Source organism: Antennarius striatus, chromosome 4 (genome assembly GCF_040054535.1).
Source record: "Antennarius striatus isolate MH-2024 chromosome 4, ASM4005453v1, whole genome shotgun sequence".
Taxonomy (NCBI): domain Eukaryota; kingdom Metazoa; phylum Chordata; class Actinopteri; order Lophiiformes; family Antennariidae; genus Antennarius; species Antennarius striatus.
Genome location: NC_090779.1, coordinates 15,823,920 through 15,845,712, shown reverse-complemented (window position 1 = coordinate 15,845,712; position 21,793 = coordinate 15,823,920). Strand labels below are relative to the sequence as shown.

The window sequence follows — 21,793 nt, the reverse complement described above, 5'->3', positions numbered from 1 at the left end:
GCTACATTATGGGAATTGCAGTAGCTCGACATCATGCAAGGGGTTATCAGGGTATTTTGTACTCTTTATTGTGTATGTCCCGAATATAGTTTCCCATGTCAGTTTGTCTGTACATAATAGGTCATGAAATTTGGTTCCGTAATGTGTACCTTTCTCATCATTGGTTTCTTTCTTTAGCTTTCTTGATTTTTATTTTACTTTGTGATACCATACTGGAGGAGTGAAAGGTGTCTCATATCGAATTATGAACCACGTTACCAGCAAACTGATGACAGACAAATAAATAAATTATTTTTTATTATTTATAATAAATTATATTATTTATACTCTATAATAAATTATAGAGTACTGTGCCATTCAGTGGCATTGTTGGATGTGTCAATCGTTCAATGAGCAAATGGACTTTAATTCCGTTGGACACTAAAACGCATTAATGATGACTTGAAGACATCAACAGACAAGACAGAATTCCAGATGACTTTTGGAATCGAAATAGACTGGATTTTCTTTCAGTCATTCATTCATTACTTCATTGTCTACCGTTTCATCCGGTGTGGCGGGTCATGGGGAGCTGACTGACGGTGTGAGGCGGGGGAAACTCCGGCTGCGACACCAGTTCAATTTCTGTTAGGTCGAAAACGTATCACAAATTGCATGAAAAAAAGTTGAACTCATGTTGCTGTTTATGTATATTTTATTTATGCAAATATTAAATAATAAAAAATGCTTGCGTTACATATGTTGAACATTTATGGGTGCTTTTGATTTCAGATTTGCTTTATTCTCACATTACTTGAGTCGCATGTGTCTCTTGTAATAAAAACAAATTGTCACTGATGAATAAATAATACCTGCAGAGAAAATCTGAGTTTTAGAACCACGTTAAAAAAGATCATTGAACACACATTTTGGATTAGGAATAACTGTCAATTATGTTTTAATGAGACTGTGGAAATCATCAAAGGAAATCAAAACAGGATTCACTTGAAACGAATGAATCTATCTTGAAAATAAAATATATTAATAGCCTTAATAAAGCAACTTAGATTCATCGAGAACTGCGTCTCTGACTTAAGTCTAATTTTTCCAGAGCGTCTGTCAGTCACATGAACAGCGTAAATTTAACAAAAAACCAAAACAGCCACTTAATCCATACTTTGCTGACACTGTCGGGAACACAGTGAGGACATTCAGGGGTAAAAAAACCAGGAGTGGAAGGAGGACATCCTAAAGACTGGGTTTGGGAAAAGAAGGACAAACAAGCTTGCCAGGAATACTCCTGCAACATCAAGCAAACATCAAAGCTTGATGAGGAGCTTCTGTCATGGACGAAGTATAAATACCAGTAGAAAAATTACTCAACACTAGTTTTCTCTACGTAATTACTAAGGGAGTATGAAATACATACTCAAAAAACCACATTGGTTAATGTCACCATGAACAAGACACTGCTCAGGTGAGTTTTTTATTTTCTTAAAAATAGAATGACAAATGCATAAACATTTGATTGTCAATACACAACCTACAAGAAACACTGTAAATATATTACAACCAAAGAAGGACTCACACAGTGATACTTGGGCTTTGTCTGTTGTAACTATTGTTACTACCAGTGTACAAGATTGTAAAGAAAGCAAAATTAGGTAAAATATGCACTTGATTGAGTTGATGTGGTTAATTTTGTTTAACTAGTACAGTTTGCTCCTTGAACGTGTTCCACAAATTATAAATTATTTTGTTAGGGTCAATTTTTACTTATTTAATTCGATTTATTAATAAGGTAATTTGTCAATGATGTGGAACACAGTCCTGACTCCACCGGATGTACTGTTTACAGTCAAGAGTCTAGGAAAATGTGTCATCCTCAACACGGCTATACGTGGGACGGCCATAGTGAACACGATCAGAAGTCACAGCTGCATCCACCATTGCAAGATCACTCAAAATTGTTTGAGTCACCCCAAGAGCTATCACACCATGATCATTCAGAAGGGGATCGCTCAAAGATCACACAGGAAAATTGTTCACAGGTTCCAGCCGTATAAACATCGTTTACGCAGGTACAAGTCACAGCAGGATCTTTCAAGCTGGAGTGAGTCAAACCACAAACGTTCAGAATGGGATGAGTCATATAAGATAAGGTTACACCAGAACCTCGTTCACCAGAATTGGCCAAACAAGCATTGGTCCAATTGGGACTCGCGGGACAATCTATCACACAAGAGTTTTCCCCACCATACCCGTCATACCAGACGCAGTCACACCAGACTCGATCACACGAGGCAATGTTATGCCAGGAAAATTCAGCCTAAGATAAGGCCCACCAAGATCTGACACACCACAAACGTTCAGACCAGGATCGCTCAAACAAGATGTGGTTGCACTGGAATCCTGCTCACAGTTTTCAACCAGACCACCATTGGTGGTAAACTAGACCAGGCTTGTTCAGACTGGGATGAGGCACACCGGGATCTATCATCCCACATACGTTCAGAATGGGATGCGTCATATGAACTGCAATCACATCGGATGGTCACATCAGAATCCCTTTCTACGGTATTTGTAAGACAATTATAGGTCATACCAAAATGACTCCAAGGATCTATGAGATCAGGACTTCATCTTATAGAAACAAACAGATTTTGTCTGGAACTTTAAAATGAAGGATACTGGCAATGGTTGACACAAAGGAGTACTCTCATGTTGGCCCACAGGGTAGGGCCCTTGAGAGCCACTGGTATCAGACTCACTGTTTTTGTTTTTTTCACTGATTGTGGTTAATCAAGTCTAATGATCTGAAAGCACATTATTGAGTTACAATCCTCTTTTCATCAAGAAAAATCCTCAAACTTTGGTGGTTTGTGGGACCAAATGTTGTGGACAGAAATCAGAATTTCCAGAATCAACCTGGTTTACTTGATGACCTTACCTAATGGAACAATCCTTAGGCATTGACAGAGGTTATACGTATATGTTCACAGATAAGAACAGGACATTCACTTGTATACAATGAGGACCCAAGAATTTGACTCCATGACGTGTGTGATGGACATTTGTTGTTAGGCATGTGTTTTTAAAAGTCTGGAGGTACAGTGATCCCTCGTTACTCGCGGTTAATGCGTGCCAGGACCACCCGCAAATAATGAAATTCCGCGATATTGTGACAAACTACTTATTTTATTATTTACGGTAATTTAACCTTTTTGAACCCTCCCATACTCATATTAAAGCACCTTCTATCTGTATTACCTTTTCCCACACTTTTATAGACTGTTAAAGCGCTTTTAAGTGTTTCTTTAATACACGGAAGTGTGCTGCAAACAGCACACTTCCTGATGCTGTCAGCCAATAGAATGCGCATACGGTGTCACATGACTAAAAATGATGTTCATATATGATAACGTACCATTTTAACACTTTAAATTACCACTTATAACTCACTATTTTAAATCACCATTTTTTAATTAGTGTGTCTGCTAAACCATCTTTACCTTGCAGATAACACAATAACTTACAACCTCCCTAAATGTGACGTCTGACTGAAGAATTACTGTATGTGATTCAGCCAGTATGCCCTTGAGTTAATCCTGCAGCTGCGAGATAGTAGTGAGCCTCCCCAGAACATGACACAATCGCCACAAAGTGAGAATATGGAAAACACCTTGCGTTGGCACCTTCTGATAGGATGAGAGTTAGATCAGCCCATGTTTAGTTGACACCTACTAGAATGGATATAAATATTGTATGTGTATTATGGTTCTTTGCACACAGCTTGGAGTCTCTTTCCTGTTAGTCTCTGTGCCCAGGAATTCCTGCTAATAAAGTACTTTCTGTTTTGCAACTCTACTTGGTTTTGTCCTGTTTATTCAACTTCGAAAAGAAATTGTCCTAGTTCAAGATAAACGAACACGCCGAAGGGCCTCGAGGTCAGCTGTCCTCCTGGACCAGGTTTTCCGGCTCTTCCTTCACTACCTACTAAAAATCAGTGATAAGGTGAAGCTGGGCATCTTGAAGCACAAATGCACAAGGGATTACTGTATATCACAATGAAATACAGACACTTTTTATCCTGATACAGGTTTTCTCCTGCATGAGCATTCAATTCAGACACGATGAAACCATATCAGGCTGGAAGGCAAAAACCTCCACAGTTAAGTTTAACACAGCATGGCTTTCTAGATTGAGTGAAGTCAAGCAAGAAAAATGTGTTATATCTGAGGCCTTACCGGTTCATAAAGTATAAATAGCTGCTCATTTCTGTCTTCTGATGGCAGTGTTAGAAGGTTAACAGAGTTTGCTGGGTTGAAGCGTCCTATGGAATCATAGCTGAAAGGTTGCAGGTGTTGCTGCATTATTGTTGAACCAAAAACCAAAGGATCCAGTTTCTGTCTCAATGGATTTCGGACCAAATGGGCAAAATGCAAAAGAAAAAACAAAAACAACAACAAAAAACAAACAAGAAAAGAAAAAATGGTGCTCAGCATCAGATTGAGTATTAGGTGCAGGACTTTAAAATGTAGAGTGTAGACAAGAACTTCTGAGAAATAGTACAGACCCCCACCAAACAGATGCTTTCAATACCCAACACCAAAAAGAGCTGCTGTAGCCTTAAACCCAACCAAATTGGGGTAGAAAGTTTCAGGGCAAGAGGCTCTGCAACCAGAGGAAGGGCAGGGCAGTAGAGAAGCAGAGCAGGATGGACTTGGGAAGCAGTGGCGTCTCACACATACACACCCTCAGGATTGAGACTGGACACTAGAGGGTTTTGCAGGTTGCGTGGATGTCCCAGGAACTGCTTAGCAGTGGGGCGAGGCGGTGACTCCACTGGAGTGACATTTTGGCCTGACAGAGAATGACATATTTTAGTTATTTGACCTCAACAAAGAAGTATACAATACTCATGTCCATCTCCATACCGCCATTACTGTATCCATCTTGCAGGAATTGTGCCATTTCTAACTGCTCCAGTTGATCCTGAAGATCTGTACGTGACTGTGTTTGCACTGGCAGGACACCTGTCTGCTGAATAAACTGCTGCAGGTTACACTGCCTCAGTTCTTTATTCAGCTCTTCCAGCTCCTCCTGTTTGGCCTGAGATGGAAAAAAACATGGATCAGAGACCAAAATTAAAAGGGCAATGTAGAGTTCAGACTTGACTCACTGAAAAGTGACACTTTCTGCTTGTTAATGAAAGTGAGAAAAGGATAAGAAAGTAAAAAGGGTCTCTCCTGACGTTTGTAAATGCAACCACAATAATACACCAACAGCAATACTTTAAAAAAAAAAATGTTTTTACAGTATGAAGCATGACTGCACAACTCGCCTTCACGTCACACCACTACTTTGCACCCAGCATATTTTGACCACAAGGGGGCAGTGGAGTCCACACAGCTCGCCTCAACTCACTGAAGAATAACGTCAACTCATACACGTCATTCTCTACGATTAATGAGCCAAACCAGTCCTTTATCTGGGTCCACCAAATCAAGCAGTCTGGTTTACTAGACAGACATAAACTTGTTTTCTTGTTTAATAACTTAAAAATTTGGGAATTTATAGTTCCTCACTGGCATCACCTTCACATCCACACATTAATTTGTAATGTGCACAGACAGGCCAATCAATTTGTCTAAATCGACAATTAATTTTCACTCTCTCAATGTAGGTGCAAGCAGCAGAAGAAGTGGCGGCAACATGCTGTAAGGTCCAGTCCCAGAACATGTCTGTATGTGTGTAATTAATGCAGAACAAAGGAGGCCTGCTGGGGTGGTTCACACCTGCAGGTCCATTAACAGGAACACTTTGCTCAACAAAACCACCAAAAACGTATCTGGCAGTATCGAGCTGACAAACAAATAAACACACCTTTCCTCTGGGTTCAAATTGCTTATAGTGCATCATGTTACAAGATGTTAACATGTTATTTATAACAGTTTTAGTTCTAACATTCTATTATTCCAAGTAGTTTCCTGAAATGCCTCAGTGGTCATTTTGAGATTATAACTTGTTACCATACATATTGGGACATGGTGGCGAAAGTTATTTATTACTATGTAGAAAACACACAGCAACTCAGTATCTCTGTTTTGCAACAGGATGCCTTCTTTAAGACGGGCAAATAATATAATAGCTTATCATGATGTTCTAATCAATTTTGCAGCCTGTTTGTTGTTATCTATGACATGCAGCCCAGTGGATTGGGAATAGGACAGTCATTCAGTCTATATTATCTTTGCAAAATCAAGAAAATAGCAGAGTACACATATTTTATGTATGCTCTATATCCACCAGACAAAATTTTCAAAAATACCAATTAGAACTCTCAATTAAAAAATAAAATTATTTTCTTAATCTCACTGCCTGGGGCATGTCCAAATAAGTACTGTACTATAAAGCCAACAACCAAGCAAGACTTTTCTGTCAAATATTTAAAAAAAACTGAGTTTCACAAGTTTCAAAAGGGTTAGGCTTTTTATTTTTATAGCTGTATCTATAACGACCACCAAAATTAAACTGTGACAGCACACACTTGAAAAACTGAGGTTCACTAGATTCAATAAAGGGGCTTTTGTACTACAAACCACTTATCTTTAATCTCTTTTTCCAAGCACAAAGTACAAAAATGGGAATTTTTTCCAAGCACAAAGTACAAAAATGGGAATATGTAGATACCAACAATGTGATACAGATAACTTCAGAAACCACATGTTCAAAAACTTCATAGAAGTTCATACCTGCCAAACAAGTTAATCTGGACTATAAATAGGACAGAACATTTTCATAGAAAGTAGGATATAACTTCACAGAATTTATGTCATTTCATTTCTTATGAAGAATTTATATACAATATCTGAAGTCTCCCACAAATCAAGTTTTGCTTTGTAATAAGTGTACATCTCTCTTTTTATTCTGTCTTTGCACTGGCGCTTTGTCTACTGCAGTACGCAGGTAGGAGAGGGATATACAGTATATTGCAGATTAGATAGTGGATATACACTACACCGCTACAATGTCCAGGTGTTGATGTGGATTTAAAGCCTTCTCTCAAGAACCAATGCCTCTCTCCTTACCTGCAGCAAGGACTCTGCCTTCCCTAGAGCCTTGTCAGACTCAGATAGTTGCTCTTCCAGGTCTGTCCCATGATTCTCCTGGTTTTTGAGTTCTGCTTTCACAGCATCAAGGGACTCCTCAGGTCTTTTATATTTCCCCTTTGCCTGACTTTCCCTCTGGATCTCTTGCTCCAGTTGAGCAGAACGAATAGAAAACTCGTGGAGCCGCCGACCACAGTCATCTAGGCTGGTGTGGAGCTCCCCTAGCTTCCTTCTCATTCCACGCTCCTTCTCTACCTCAGCTTGAAACATCTGTTCCCAGTATTGCTCTTGAGCAAGCTCAGCCTGGTTACTCCGCACGGCTTGGTCTAAAGCATCCATCTCTTCTTGCAAGTGACCATCTGAGACCGGTGAAGGACATGGAGATGGATAGAGATGCTCCCAGGTTTGTGCTTCTCTGTCTAGCACTTCCAGCTGGGACTGAAAAGCCCTCAGTCTCTCTTGTTGTTGAAGAACCTTCCTAAAGATCTCTTCTTTGGATGGGCCTATAGGTGGTGAAGGAGAGGGGGATGGCACATGTAGGGGAACAGGGCTGGAAGAAGGGGATGGAGAGGCTCTTTGCTCTGGAGAATCACGAGGAGACCTCTTTAATTGTTTAGTTCTAGGAGAGGTGGACGGGCCAAGGTTAAAGGTGAGCGCTTTCTTAGGTTGGCTACGTTTTGAAAGCACTGGCTCAGGATGCTTGGGTAGTGGATAGGGAACTGGTCTGTCTTGTTTTGAGTTGGGTCCATCACTGCTACTTGGGCCAGTTCGACGAAGGAAGAACTGAACTTCACCACCCTGTTGGCCTAACTTAGCCAAGGACTCCAGAGGCTTCTCTGTGGCCAACAGCTGCCTCTCTGTGTCCCTCAAACGCTGGATCAGAACATAACGGCCCGTTTGACCTGGGAACAGAGAAAGAGAGTAATATATCCACAGAATAGAAGACTGCACTATCTACCTTAAGTAAATTGCTACCATAACAAATTTAAGACAAGTTTGTCAAGTTTTTTATAGCAACACATTCTGTATAAATTAGTAGAGAATGTTTATTTTCTTGTGACAGACATTTCTTCTCCTTCAGGAAATGTAAAGCAGTTAGCTTAACTCTTCCTACTGCCTTCCCACTGTTCTCTTTGCAATACTTCCATATGCAAGCATTGCAAAGAGACCAAATGACATCAATAGCATGGAGATGATACTGATACTTCCAAATCTCCGCTACTGAGGATTAGAATAAAAGGCTGCTGTAAGCCTTGCACAACAAGTAAAAAATGTTCAAATAAACTCAAGTTTCCACAAGGACCTTGAAATTAGGACAAACCGTCCCCAATGACTTGGCAACCAGCTCACTCATGAAGAGAGTGCTAAATCTGGAGCCATGTTGTTCATCACTGTTCTGGCAAATGGCTTGAATGAAGTCTGATAATACAGGGACAGAGATCCAGCTCAAATGCAAACTCACCCCTGACTATCCAGTAGAGTACTTAGTTAGATATTTATAACGGTAAATGCTAGGTACCTGGTTCAGCATTTACCATTTTCAGGAGAATAACAACATGCCAAATAACACAAACTGGGAGCATGACTGAGATCAATGGCAACAATTTCACAACAGTAAAGATTAAAATACTCACCAATGGCTTGGGCCAGGGCAATGACCACGTCCTGGCATGATGTTTCCTCGGACAGGCCACAAACAACTCGCACCACTCCATCCACCCACACTTTGAGCTCCATCTGGAACCAGACGGGACAGGGAGAATGGTGATACCGTTTTCAGAACAGATCGCTTTAGCTTGGGCTGGCTCAGCTCAACACTGCATGGCTCTTATTCTGAAAGACAAGAACAGAGCGGTACGTCAGAGGTATGTTGATTTCATATACACTTCAGAAATCCAATTTTCCTGTTGTATGTACAGACAATGGTGAATGTAGGAATAATGACAAGTCCTGTGAGGCAACAAAAAAATATGGATTATGATGCAGTCTTTGTCTCATCATACCATACAGCTTGTTCTTCTCATAAAAAAAGGCTTGTAAATCCAATAGTACTGACATAAAAATGTGCTATGGTGACTGAGCACACAATTTTATTTTTATTTTTTTAGGAGAGAATCAGTTTATTTTCTTATTAAAGACCTTTCTTCTCTGTCAGGATCGACAATTGAAATGTATAATGTAAAAGTATCAAGACCAAGCACCTAAGACTTTGAGTAGGTTATGGTTAGTAAAGAGCCCGACGTTATTGTGCTGACCTGGGAACATAAATGCCAATCTGTAACCCGATTATAAACCCTCTGCCACCCTCCTTCAAAGCTGCTATGATAGCATTCTGCCAAGGGGAATGGACAGGGAAAATGGAGTGTGTCTACATTTCAGAGAGGTTGTTTGTGCTGGCAGAAACACACAGACACATAGCAGGTGAGGTAGAACAAGCATGAGCTTCAGTCTGTGTTTGATCCCCTCAGCAGGATGAAAACTAGGTCTCATCAGACTTCAGAGAGCAGATCAGCAGGAAGCCCAACATGCATCTGGGCAGCAGGTTTAACCCAAATTAATATCGGACTGGTAGTTTTCACTCTTCACCTTCAAAACAAGGGAATGAGATATTGTTGTTCTAAAATAAATAGATGAATAAATAAATGAAAGGATTATTGCCCTGCAATGAGCTGGCATCCTGCTTGGGATGTACCCCGGCACTCATCTGTATCAGCTGGAATAGGCTCCAGCAGACATTAAATGATCATAGTTTCTAAAACTAAATAGATCAAAAGTGTGCTTTGACCTAAACTATATTTCACACAAAGCAGTAATTAAACTCATTTTAACTTTGACAAAACCATTTTGAACAAAGTTAATGTTCTAAGTTCATGTTATTTTTCTTTATTCACTTGAGCAACAAGCAAACATTTTTCTGTGCTACATTAGCTGTAACTGTAGCACAGTTACATTTAGTTACAGTAAATACTTCTGACCCTTTGAGGACAACCATTATGCTGATGAAATGAGTTTGACAGAGAAGAGGCTGGAGATGACGCGACTGCGAGCATCTCGTCTCTGACACTGAATGAAACCTTTCTGCAAAAGTAGGTCTGTCTCCCCAGGTATCTATGGGAGGTGTTCAATACTGATCATTCCCATTACTTTGTCCCACAGTGAGAGCCTGGCTCTGCTCCACTGGCTGCCCATAGAGAGCTGGTTTGGAGGAATGCACTGACTTCATCGGCCAGCCGGAAGGATTCCTGCTTTTCTTAACAAAGCTTTCACTCCACCTTCCAACTTCTTTCTCCTTCTATGCTACTGCCCTAGCTATTCAGAAAAACCATTACCTCTCTACTGTATTTAACACCAAACACAAGCTCTGCTAGGGAGAAACAGCCTATTTGATATGGCAACATTACACCCCACAGCTCAAAATGATGCCTATGACAGAGGCTATGACGGCACGGCTCAGAGAACAAATCCTGCAGAAAGACGTCAGAGGAAACAAGCTGAAGATACAGATGGATGACTACATGTAGTAGAAATTCTTTTGAACCATATAAGGGAGTTTATTTCATCCAGAAAGAAACTTGATATCAAAGGGAGTACTGTTAAGCACCACAAATCATCTCAGAGTGGAGAGGGAATGTCTACATTCTTCTTTGTGAGGGCACAGAGTGCTGTGTTACAATACTGTAACAGTCCAAGGCTTGGACACACTTTGTGTCCAGGTTTTTGACTGATGCTATACATAGATGAGCCTAACTGGCCGAAGCTTAGGGTGAGTATAGAGAAACATTTAGTTCAACTTAAAATATCCAAGTTTTGATTGCAGAATACAACATCAGTAGACACACTTTATCATTCATTCATTCATCTTCTGCCGCTTCATCTGCCGTAGCGGGTCACGGGGACCTGGAGCCTAACTCAGCTGGCATAGGGCGGGAGGCGGGGGACACTCCGGGCATGACACCAGTGCACCGCGGAGCCACACACAAAGACGAACAACCATGCACACACACTCACTCCTACGGGCAATTTGGGACCGGCCAATCAACCTGAAGCGCATGCTTTTGGAGGTGGGAGAAAGCCGGAGAACCCGGAGAGAACCCACGCAGACACAGGGAGAGCATGCAAACTCTGCACAGAGCGGGACTCGAACCCGGACCCGCCGTGTTGTGAGGCGACAGCGCTACCCACTGCGCCACCAATTGCAGATCATAGAGTAACCTCTAAGAAAAAGTATTTAAAATCACAAGGTTTAACTGTTTTGTTTTTTTGGGTTTTTTTCAAGTCTGCATGGGAAAATAACTCCTACTGGGAATCGATGCAATTTGCATGCAAACAAACTTATGTAACAAAAGGATTAAATATCTGCCCAGGATTTGTATTTACCATAACAATCTCATTAAATGTGAATGCAAACATCACTCAGCTAATCATGCCACTCTCCCATGATGCTTGGTTGGTGGAATCTGATAATATGTACTAAACACATATGTCAAAGTCAAGGCCCGCGGGCGAGATCTGGCCCGCAGTTTCCCCAGCCTCACGCCCTAAGCCAGCTGGGATAGGCTCCAGCTTCCCGTGACCTGCGACAGCAGATGAAGGGATCATGACAATGGAAGGATGGATGTTTATCAGCAGTCAGAGCGGAGGTCGGATTTAGCCACTCCTGTTCTCAAAACTGGGTAAAAGGAAGGTGGACACTGAGAGCAGGGGGTTTCAAGCCAGGTGGGAGTCAGAGAGTATGTTAAGAGAGGTAAAAGGTATACCTGTGTGTCTTCTGCTGAGTTTGCACATTTCATCCCCGACACAACGCCTCAGCTGTGCATCTAAGCTGCTCAGACGATCTATGTTTTGTAGCACAGACCTCTGTGAACAAAAAGACCTGCGAGTCTCAGGTTACCATCTATTCCCTTTGTCACAGGCACAACAACATTGAAAAACAGACGTCCGCCTCACCCTGGTCCTTTTCACAGCACAGATCCACAGCCTTGTGTTACTTTTCGACATACACATAGATCTTGGAGAGAATTGTTTGTGCTGTTGTGTAATGTAGCTTCTGAGTAATGAAGCCTATTATCACGCACGCGCGCGCGCGCGCACACACACACACACACACACACACACACACACACACACACACTCTATGTGTATGACAACCAAACAAATCTCCCAAATCCCAGCACTTAACATCACCATTTAACCCCTCCCATCCCCCAATATAGAAACTCATCCTAATTCCCACCTTTCTTTCACCCCAACCACACCCAACCATCCACCCACGTCTCAGGGAGCAGTAACAGTTTCACTTGAAACTCTGAACTCTGGCCAGTCAAGTAATTCACCAGAATTCAAGATTTTCAACTATAGACCCAGACATTTCATCTATAAAACCATGTCTTAATTTGAATGAAGAACACCGTAGTTTGACTGAATAATGGACGAGAATGAAATTATGACACTGAGGAAGATGGAGTAGGGTAAATAAACAGTTAGACAGGCAGACAAAGAGTGGTAGAGAAGAAAACAGTGACGAAAGGAGATTGTACCCATAGATAGATAGATAGATAGATAGATAGATAGATAGATAGATAGATAGATAGATAGATAGATAGATAGATAGATAGATAGATAGATAGATAGATAGATAGATAGATAGATAGATAGATAGATAGATAGATAGATAGATAGATAGATAGATAGATAGATAGATAGATAGATAGATACTCTATTAATCCCGGAGGAAATTGCACATATCCACTGCTCAGGCGTTACATAATGAATAAATACTGGATAAACACCAGGAAAAGAGAAACACTGACATCACAGGACACACCACAAGACATACACTACACTAAAAGACACATGTAGCAGGACATATACTAAACCATAACTAAAATATAAACAGTATAAAATTAAAATATAAACCGTATAAAATTAAAATATAAACAGTATAAAATTAAATAAAATCCATCCAACCACGTGCTGACCTCGCCATCTCCCCCCTGCTCCTCCTGAGAGAGTCATTGTACCCCGTGATGGCACAGGGCACGAAGGAGGACCTCAGCCTCTCTGTGAAGGCGCTGTGTGACAGCAGTCTGCTTCTCCGCTGGGAGAAGGTAGTGTGCAGGGGGTGGCTGGTGTTGTTCATGATAGCCTTAACTTTAGACATGGTCCTGCTCTCCAGAAGCATCTCCAGGCTCAGCCCGACCACTGAGCCCGCTCTGCGGATGAGTCTGTTAAGATGATCCATATCTCTTTTCCTGGCCCTGCCACCCCAACACACAATGGCGTATGACAGCACACTGGAAACTATGGACTGATAGAACATGAGAAGGAGCTTAAGACAGATGTTGAAGGAGGCCAGCCTCCTCAGGAAGTACATCTTGCTATGACCCTTCTTGTACACACAGTCCGAGTTGAGTGACCAGTGCAGTTTGCTGTCTAGCTCCAGTCCCAGGTACTTATAGTTTCCTACCACCTCCACCTCACTGCCCTCAGTGATCACTGATCAAGCCTGGTATATGTCTTTCATGATGTTTTTCAAAACTTTCTGTGCCTGTCTGTCACACTTAAATAACAGCTCTCTAAATGAACCAAGGGCAGAAGCAGCCAGCATATCACAACCCTGCCGGCCCACAGGACATGATTCAGCTCGTCTCTGCAGGAGCAGCAGTGTTGGGCTGTGAATCAATGGGCCCGATTGGACAAGATTGGTATAGAGGAGTGTTGCAGGCTTTAAATCAAGAACTGTCTTATTGGTCACACACTTTGTGGACTTCATTTTTTCACAATCTAAAAGTAAATACCTGCCATCTGTTTCTGATCAGAATCTTCTGGGAGATATCCATTCACCAATGTGCTTTGAGTTCTGTCTTACATAAGAATCTAAAAAGGCATGAAATGTATCCAGAATGAATAATACATGAAAATGCTAATACAAGAAATGCACGATTTATTCAGCTAGACAGACACACCCTTAACCTGCAATTTCCTTTGCAAATTTTTAAACGAAGTGTCAGTCACAAGCAGTAGTGGGAAATAAGAAAAAGAAAAGCTTCCCAGAAAAATTCCAAGCATGCTTTATCTATCATTACTTCTTGATTCCTGAGCCCTTAGACTACATGAAAAGTAATTCTACTGAGTGCATAATGCATAAATATGTTTGTGCTTGTGTGGGGGAAGCACAGACCACTGTGGCACACTCATGAAATGGTCAAAGACTCCATTGTGTGCTTCAAAATACGATTGGGTACAAATGTTTGCAACAGATATGTCATTTAGGCCTATCTTTATGAGAAGTCCCTCTTGTTCAGACTGATAATTATGCTATCTCTGAGGCTACAGAAAAACAAAGGACAATGCTAGAGTGTAGGGCTATAAGCATACATCAGTACTTCACATTTAAACCATAGGCAGACATGCAAGAAACACAACTGTAGGCAAACAGAAAACCTTATCTGTATCAACAGTGGGGAAAAAAGAGCCTGTCCCAGGCTGGTTGCTGGTTAAAGAGAACATAATAGGTTCGACAGTACTATTGAAGGACAAAGAGCAGTGCTGAGAGAAGCTGTGCCCTCCATCCCACTCTGGTTCTGGTTGGCAGAGACACAAAAACACTCAAAGAGCTAGTAACACACTGGCACAGAGTGACCCGATCTGATCTGTACTCCAGAGACATATTGTTTTATTCTGGTTCTGAAATCAGTGTCGCCTCTTTTGTTGCCCCTGGTATCACCGGGTTATCTGCTTTGCCTCGCTAGTTTTCAGTGCCATTCTCCTGTGTCTACATGTTACTATTGATAAAACTCATAAAATTGAGAACATATCTTCCCATGTCTTGGATTCTTTACTCCTTCTCTTCTTTCAAAAATGAGAGAAAAGAATGAGTAAAGAAGGACTGCTGCTCATCCACCAAGCAATAATTAAATGTCTAAAGACAGATGCCACCAAAAACAAGCCGAAAAGTCAACATCATGGTACGCATATGTAATTCAAACAGACGCCCATATAAATACACACTAATTTAAAGTCCTAATTAACAACAATTTAATAAACAAGACTTTTCAGAATAGTCACTTTACACCTTAATTTTAGATTTCCACAATCTCTTTCCACACACTAATATTACTGCACTGCAAAGAAATGGTGCAAATTGAATCTGTTTACATTGATCCAAGTGCGGTTCAGTGTCTTGCTCAAGAAAACTGCAAGGGGTGAGGAGTGAACCACAACCTTCTGACAAGTGAACAACTGCACTATCTCCAGGGCCACAGCAACGAGGCACTTTACATTAGATTAAATAATACCAGTGGAATGATTTTCATAGCTGAATATATCTGCCTATATCTGAATCTCTGACAGACAGATCTGAGTACTAGAATACTGTTAACTCTTTCAATGGGGCAATGATCAGCGAGGTTTGTCTAAGATCAGAGAGTGATCCGGTGGATTCATCAGGAACCAAGATCCAAGACCTGAGGCCTTTTCTAGGGTGAATTATGTTAACTACAATAAGTACAATTAAAATGGATAAATGGATTTTAGAGTATGTGACGCAATAGTAATGTCGAGTGAATGCTGGGCTGTTGATTGTTTTAGGGTGTAAACAAAACATGAAACAGCTTATTCAGTTGTTCTGTGCCCTACTTCTGTTATTCTGCCTTTAGAAAGAAGTGTTGTGTGCATGTGTGTTTTAGATTACAGTATCAAGATAAAAACTGGACGAAGGCACTTCAGATGCGTTATGAGAACTGGTAATATACTGTATAAAGTCCTTGCAAGTTTTAAGTTACGACAATTTCAACAAACTCCTGAACAAACAGTAGTGGGATCAGTGCTAAGTAATGCTAATTCATTGCTATTTTTGAATTTTTTATTTTCATAAACAAATAAAGGTTTTAGGTGGGACAAATATTACAAAGATGTCAGATCCTCTGAGAAGCTCAAAGACTATTAGTACAGTATTTTATAACATCGTTTGCTTTGCTATTTGTACTGAAACAGCATTAAAGCATATCGCCACAATGCGACATTTCAAACAATTGTGTAATAGATAGAAATAAACCCTAGAAATAACAGTTGATTCTACAAATAATAAAACATTGATAAAACTACAGCTAAAATTATGTCACATCTTTGATTATCATGTCTTTATTTTTTTGGACCAAAAAATGGAGAAGTATCCACAGCATTGTTGACAACTATTTTTATAATTGAGCAGTATATGAATAAGTATCAGTGTCAATGATGCTAGAATGGTTTACATTATTATAACAATAATGACTATGTTGCTTCTACTACCTCACAGTTGAAGGCCAGTGCTCTTCAGACACGTGGCTTGTTAATTAGAATGAACGGTTGCCTGCTTTCCTGCTAATGGAGCTTCCCTGATGATTAAACCTGATTGATGAATAATGCATTTTTTCACGGCACATAAATTTAGCAAATATTTCTCAGAACAAAATTCAAACGTTGATGACCAAATAAATGTTTTAAAATGTCCTCCGTCTGCCTGTGTCTTCTATAATGACATGCTAATGATTCAGTGCAAAGAAAAAAAAACACATCACTAATAAGCTTTAGTTGTCATACTCGCATACACAGATCCATCGCTGTGACCTTCAGCAATCTTCATTATAATGACTGTGTAGCTGAAGTATGAAATACCAGAGACAAAAGATCTGTAGTTCGTTAATATAGAGGACACCTTTTCCTCAAAATTAAGGGTAAGTATATGATCAGCTGGACAAATGCAGTTCTGCAATTGTGAGCTGTTACATCTCATGCACAGTCACTGAATATACAGTACAGAGTGTCTGCGACTGATGACTGAAGAGCGTTTAAATGAGGATGTCAATAACTCAAGTTGATCTAAGACCTTGTAATGGACATTCAGTCTGGCCGTCACCTGTGGCCATCACTACCACTGTGGTCACACTGTGTAAAACATCACTTAGTGTGAAATCCCAATCATCATGAATCCCCAGTGACACAGACAGATGGTGAACCCAGCCTGAACAACAAGAGGGAAGCAAACAAAGAAGTCATGAGGGATTAAGTCTTTCTGGAATGTCCTTTGAGATTTAGGTTTTGTTTTGTTTTATTTGACTTGAGAAATATAACTCAACTCAACTTTAATTTTTCAATCAAACAGTATAGAGAAGAACAAAATGACGTTTCAGACCAGAAACAGTGCAGCATAGCACATCAAGAGACTGTAGAATGAGTAAATGCTCAGTATCTAAGACATTTACAGATGTGGTTTACAGCTTTACTAGAGTCAGAGGGTAACTGTGTCTGTACATGCTGTTACCTCGTTACGAATGACGACACTTTAGAAACTTCATTGAAGGGTAATAAATTGCAATGCCTGAAGGACACAATGATAATATTTTACACAACCCTGGCCACAATAAAACATTACAACATTATTCATCTCTCTCTGAGAAAGTTAATAAATATCTGGTTTACCAGTGGGCATTCACTTGTTCACTTCAACCTCAGAAACTGAGCAAAGGCGAGTAAATTAGATGGCAGGAATTTGTTTTCTCTGACTCCTATCCACTCAGAGCTGGCCCTTAACGGTGATTATGATAATACTGGATTGCACATTGCATGTGGAAGGCCGGCAGATCTGCCCTCAGCTCAGAGCTCAGCTTAAGATGAGTGGTTATGCAGCTTGCATGCTGAGCCCTGTGTGCACAGGAGCTGGTATTGTTAGCTGAGCCAAGGAAGAAGGCTGTCTGGCTGTTGATGAGTTTCTATCTGTAATTATATACTGTCGACCTGACTCAGCAATACTTGCCAGGGAAGGACAAACTCATAAACATCTTGGGTTGCAGTGGCAACCAGTTTCACAGTATACCATGCTATAAAATACGATGTTTATCATAACATTAACATTTGTTTATTACCAGTTGTGTAAGAAAAAAGACAAATGGCTGTCAGACAATGAAATGAGAACCACCAACAGTCACAGTGTAACAGAAATGGCAGCACCAAATGAGACATATATCACTGATCTCCATTCACGTCAGATAAAGTACAACTTTGGATATCTGAAAAACAAAAAAGGATTAGTCCCCAAGGACTGGTTAGTTTGTGAGTTCACCTGTTCTCACAAACATCATCTCACTATTCAGATTGAGTAAATGTCCTATTCATGAGTTTTCCAAAACAGGTAAAGGTTTTCAATAAACAGGATTTACACAACTAGAGAGAGTGAAGCAATTAATATTAAGCAAGACACAACACACAGTTGATTACATGTACACAGAACAGTACAGATTTCGTTATGACATGCCTGAGGGACCATTATAATGCTAAAAATAAATGGCTGACAGGATGACTCAAATAAACAACCTTCATTTGAAACTCAAGAAATGAATGCAGTTCAAAAAGACGTGAATGAAACGCAGCCTGAAATTTACCAACAACAGCTAATTGTCAGTTGCGTGTGTGTGTGTGTGTGTGTGTGTGTGTGTGTGTGTGTGTGTGTGTGTGTGTGTGTGTGTGTGAGAGAGAGAGAGACAATTGACAATTCAAGGGCTCATATTAAGAAAAACACATTTTTTTGCGGTTTCTACAAATGTACAGTGGTCCTCCCTGAGCCTACCAACTCCTAGAATGAGGAAAACGAAGGGGTCCAGCATCAACAATGCAGCCCACCCCCTTGTTAAAGGTACTCAAACGTGCTCCTCAAGACTCAGCTTCCGTTGTGACGTAACAACATTTACCAATGACAACGTGCCGGCTACGTTGCGTTAACCACATCCTATCTGTCAGAGGGGCATGCAACCTTTAAATGCTCATTAGCATTTAAAGGTACAGGCACAGTATCACTGAGGGGTCACCAATGTCATGACCTCTGGTATCACAGGATAGGATATAGACTCATAAGTAATTTAAAGATTGCTTGCATGTCTGCTAAAATAATTTATTCAATCAACTTTTTCAGTCAAATCAACTACTTTATTCATGTAATTTAAACTGTAAACTGCAGACACTGAACAATGTCTGCTGTGTTTTGGTCTCACAACATAGTGTATTTCTATGAATACAACGGTAAAATTTACAGTTGTCAGTCCAAAAAAAAGAAATGGAAACAAACATTAATGTGCTGCTACAAAAAAAACTAGAGGAGAGAGTTCAGACTCAAAGACCCAAGTAAACTCCCAGCTCCATTTGTCATATCACGTGATGCAATCACATTCAGATCTTCCGCTGAGTTTTACATAAGGCAGTTATGAGTCCAGGACAGGCCAGGTGAGGGTTTGTCAGGGCTGGAACAATAACATTACAATAGCATGCAACTGTAATGTAAAGAAAACAAATTCCTGTCTACTCAATAAATGTTCAGAGATGAAAGTTAAAAAATCCAGCCAGTTTCCTCCCAAGACATTATCATGGATCACAGACACTCCTGTGTCTGAAGCAGTCCACTCTGCTGGTTTTGATTAAATTCACCTTTGAAACTGAGAACCAAAGTTCCTGACTGCGACGTTCTTTGAACAACTCGTCAAAAACCACAGGCTGCATCAATTAAAATAATAACTTTGTAGCTAACATTTGCTATGCAGAACATTTCTTCCAAGACACTCCCAGTGTTTACCCAGGGAGTTCCAACATATTTGGCCCTTGGAGAGAGGGGTAGAGGCAAACACTTCAAAGAAGCAAAAGGGTCAGCAAATAAAAAACAAAAGAATTAAGCACTGCACAATACATCATCAAACTATAAATAATTCTCTGACTTCGGTGAATAACTGAGCATTTGCATTGTGAACAATGATACACAGTATATTTTAAATTCTTAAAAATGCAACAGTTCATTGGAGCTGAGGTTGTTTGGTTGTAATACAATAATAGAAGTAAATATCAGATGGAAGGAAGACAAAGACCAAAAAAGTGTAGTGGTAAAATATGAACAAAGGGACAAATGAGGTGGTAAGGCGGACGGCATCCACAGATGTGAAGGTGACATTTTTTCACTATTTTGTTTAATGTAAGTTTAAAGTTCCAGATTCACCAAAAGAAAGTAAATACAGGATGAGTGTGAAGGACAACAACTGAGTTTTGAGGTAATGTGGTGTGTTTAATATGTTAGAAAGACTGGTAAGAATAATATAATGGGAGGAACTAATGTGTAACAAGACATAACAAAATTATCACACCTTTTTACTATGAAATACATTGTGTTTTTCTACTTAGGTCCCCATTTTAAGCTTTAATAGCTTGACAATTTTTAATAAGCAGTATTTTATTAGTACCATGAAGGTACTCGTGGTTTCTACTCAGCCAAAATGTTACCCATTAAAAATGGGTGGAATCTGATTATGGTGTAAATATAGCCTTTTTACAGAGACCACCCCACAGCAACACAACATTATCACTTCTCTATGACAGCTTCTGTTTGGCTATCCACAGAAGACATGGTAGAACAGCTACGTTTTGGTGTTTGATTTTCAACAGTGAGACAAGTAAAACAGATGTGATCACCTGTGCCATCAATGTTGGTATCTACCATGAAGTGTAACATACCGTCGACTAGGATGAATCAACCCAGCAAAAAAAACAACAACTTTCCTTCCCTGTCTTAATTCCCTTCGGGGATCATAATAAGTACTGTATAGTGATACCTCTACTTATGAATGTCTCTACTTACAAAATTTCTCAGCAGGAAAATATTGCCCCTACTTACGAAAGAAATTTCGACTTACGTAAGGTAAAAACACAGTATCAGCCGATACTTGAATCTCCCACAGGTTCCTGAACGTAACATTCTCATCGCTGCTCTGCCATTGGCTATTACCGAGTATCTTCCTGGCATCCCATTGGCTAAGAGGGATGCCACTCCACCTCTGTGTGGAGATAGACTGGTGCTTATGCAGTGTCTTCAGCAGTTGGCACTCTACCGGTGAGGTGTTCTGATAGTTTTGCGCAAATATAATAACTTTCTGAGTACGTATTCGCTATGGACCCCAAGTAAGTGACGGAGAAAAGAGTAAAAGAAAAGACGAAAAGAACAAACAAAGCAAGAGATAATAGAAAAGCGTGACAAAGGGATGCGTTTGGTTGATCTTGCCAAAGAATATGGCCGTAATGCATCTACAATCGCCCCGTTATTAAAACAAAAGGAAATTTAAGGAGTTTAAGGCATCGCGTGGGTGGTTGGAGAAGTTCAAAAGGAGGACTGGAATTCACTCTGTTTTTTGGCATGTTGAGACAAGAGCGCATGAACCAACGAGGGCACAAAACAATGAGGACAGCTGTTAAAAGGTAAATGGCAGTCATTACTATTCTTTACTCTATTGTTTGTTTGTTACCTTACAACTCTCATTTATTGCGTAACAATCTAATCGTAACACGTATTTGTTACATGTTTTGATGTATTTCTATGCTTTATAAAACATTTATGTCTGAATTTTTGTGGACTTGGAACAGATTAGGGCATTTGCATGGAAAACGCGTCTCTACTTACGTAATTTCTTCCAGAACCAATTAATTTCGTAAGTAGAGGTACCACTGTATATAAAATTAAAATTAAAATAAAAAATATTAGGCAAAGGTCAATCTTGTCCTCTAATCGGGGGTAAAGAGCTCCCAAAACTCAGGATGTAACACAGATTTGAAGATATGTTACTTTGATTTCCTTCTTCTTTGATTAGGTGTTAATTGATGCAAGTTGCTTTTTCAGTCTTCTGCTTTGAGTCACA

The 21,793-nt window shown here is 40.1% G+C and overlaps 1 protein-coding gene across 5 annotated transcripts in view; it reads right to left on the bottom strand.

Annotated features, from left to right (window-relative positions):
- Positions 1-21,793, bottom strand: part of rassf7a (Ras association domain family member 7a) — a 53,244-nt gene that overhangs the window by 13,862 nt on the left and 17,589 nt on the right. For 3 of the 5 annotated variants that reach the window (XR_011035132.1, XR_011035133.1, XR_011035131.1), the window contains exons 2-6: positions 8,726-8,924; positions 7,071-7,993; positions 4,917-5,091; positions 4,735-4,842; positions 4,227-4,385 (exon numbers count right to left, since the gene is read on the bottom strand). Coding sequence is in view for 1 of the 5 variants with exons in the window: in XM_068312351.1 (XP_068168452.1) it covers positions 4,735-4,842; positions 4,917-5,091; positions 7,071-7,993; positions 8,726-8,828 (1,309 nt within the window). In the remaining 4 variants the exon portion in view is untranslated. The remainder of the gene's footprint in view (positions 1-4,226; positions 4,386-4,734; positions 4,843-4,916; positions 5,092-7,070; positions 7,994-8,725; positions 8,925-21,793) is intronic. The other 2 variants (XR_011035134.1, XM_068312351.1) reach the window with 2 other exon arrangements.